A 2,086-nucleotide genomic window follows, 5' to 3' on the forward strand; every position below is an offset into this window, starting at 1 on the left:
GGGTATTATATTTTAGGGTAAGTTATTATCAAGGAAAGCCCGAACCACGTGGGAGGTGGAGAGTACTGAGGAATTTAGGGTTCACCTATAGGAAAAGATTAACATGTAAGTGATGATTATTATTCTCTTGTTTATCATGTTTAAAAATATCTTTTTTTCTTATGTTTGTGTATTTTGTTTGACGTTTTTATGTTGTTTCTTAAACGATGGATTAGATTTTTTCCGTCATTTACGGAGTGGATTATTTCACTTTTCCACTTGTGACTTGAATATTGAAGACAAACTTGATTATTCTGACAGTTTTAGTTTTCTCCTTGATTTGTAAGTGGCTACGATTTACTATAAATTTGATGCCTATCTTTATGTGAGTTATTGTCATTTTAGTTCTTGTATGATTTTCTGTATTTTTGTTAGACAAAATTCATAAAAAGAAGTTATTCCTGCAAAACCTTCGAATAACAATCTTTTAATATAGAGCTGTTAGCAAAAGTAAGAGTAAAGTTATCAAGAGATAGATGAAAAAGCTGCCTGAATTTTCTATATTTTTTGGTGGACATAACTACTGAAATTTATAGAAAAGAACACGATTGGAGAAACACTTATTAAGCCCTGCATGATGAAAGCAGTAAATCTTATTCTTGGAGAAGCCAGTGCAAAATAGATGCAGCAAGTATCCCTGTCAAATAATACTATACAGAGGCGCATTTCTAAAATGTCTATGGATGTGAAGGAACGGGTTTTGACTGGAATTAAGGGTTCCCCTTTGTTTTCCTTTCAGCTCGATGAGTCAACAGATGTAAGTTCATGTTCTCAGTTGCTTGTCTTCGTGAGATACATTAATTCAGGTGACATTAAAGACGAATTCTTATTCTGCAGTGCACTTGAAACCACAACAAAAGCTGATGATATCATGGAAAAGGTTTCAACTTTTTTCCAAGAGGAAGATCTTCAATGGGAAAACGTGTGTGGGGTTTGTACGGATGGGGCAGCGGCTATGCTGGGATCGAAATCCGGATTCCAATCGAGAGTGAAGAAGCTAGCACCTCAAGCAAAGGGCATCCACTGCATGATTCACCGATATGCTCTCGCCAGTAAGACTCTCCCTTCTTCTCTGCAGGAAGTGCTTGAATCTGTAATCAAAATTGTAAATTATATCAAGACTAAAGCACTCAACACTTGCCTATTCAGAGAACTATGCAAAGACATGAATGCTGACCACGAAGTCCTTCTCTTCTACACAGCAGTATGTTGGTTGTCGAAAGGAAACGGTATTAATCGTGTCTTTGAAATGAAAGATGAAATAAAGCTATTCCTGGAGACTCAAGAAAGGAAAGATCTTGTTGTCCACTTCGAAGATGAAGCATGGAATAAAAGGGTTGCGTACCTAGCCGACATTTTTGACCAGCTGAACAAGCTCAATTTGAAGCTTCAAGGAAGGGAAACATGCTTTCCTTTTTCAAGATAGTCTTCGGGCCTTTGTTCCCGAACTGCAAAACTGGCGTTGGAAAACCAATCTTGGAAACATCGCTATGTTTGAAAAACTTTGTGGAGTGATGGATGAGTCTCACATCCAACTGGATCAGTTCCTCAAGGATGAGATTACCGAACATCTTCAGTCTCTAGAAAAGGAAGTTAAGCGTTACTTCCCTGAGCTTTCACAGGAACAGGAGGCCCTGGTAAGGAACCCATTTTGTACTGAACTTGATGTATCTAGCATCCCAGATTAAATCCAAGATGAATATCTGGATCTAAGGAACGACTCTTCAGCTCGTGATCTCTTCAAGGTGAAATCCGTGACTCAGTTCTGGTGCGGTATGTATCAGCCATACTCCAAAATCAGCATGATAGCTTTACGCGTCCTTGTTCCATTTGCTTCTACCTACTTGTGTGAAGCAGGATATTCCACTCTTGTGAATATGAAAACAAAGAATAGGAACAGATTGGATGTTGGAGATGACATGAGACTGGCTCTAACAAACGTTCGGCCACGAATTTCAAAGCTTGCTGCTGAAATGCAACATCAGGCATCCCCCTAGCTGGGTTGGATAGCTGTTCAAACCTATGTTAATATTATCTTAAGAATTAT

The 2,086-nt window shown here is 38.4% G+C and overlaps 1 protein-coding gene across 1 annotated transcript in view; it reads left to right on the top strand.

Moving 5' to 3' along the window:
• The window catches only part of LOC137650841 (zinc finger BED domain-containing protein 5-like), a 64,060-nt gene extending 62,595 nt beyond the window's left edge, over window positions 1-1,465 (top strand). Inside the window, exon 3 of the mRNA XM_068383996.1 lies at window positions 779-1,465. Coding sequence (XP_068240097.1) covers window positions 779-1,465 — 687 coding nt within the window. The remainder of the gene's footprint in view (window positions 1-778) is intronic.
• Window positions 1,466-2,086: the final 621 nt, after the last annotated feature.

Source organism: Palaemon carinicauda, chromosome 12 (genome assembly GCF_036898095.1).
Source record: "Palaemon carinicauda isolate YSFRI2023 chromosome 12, ASM3689809v2, whole genome shotgun sequence".
Taxonomy (NCBI): Eukaryota; Metazoa; Arthropoda; class Malacostraca; order Decapoda; family Palaemonidae; genus Palaemon; species Palaemon carinicauda.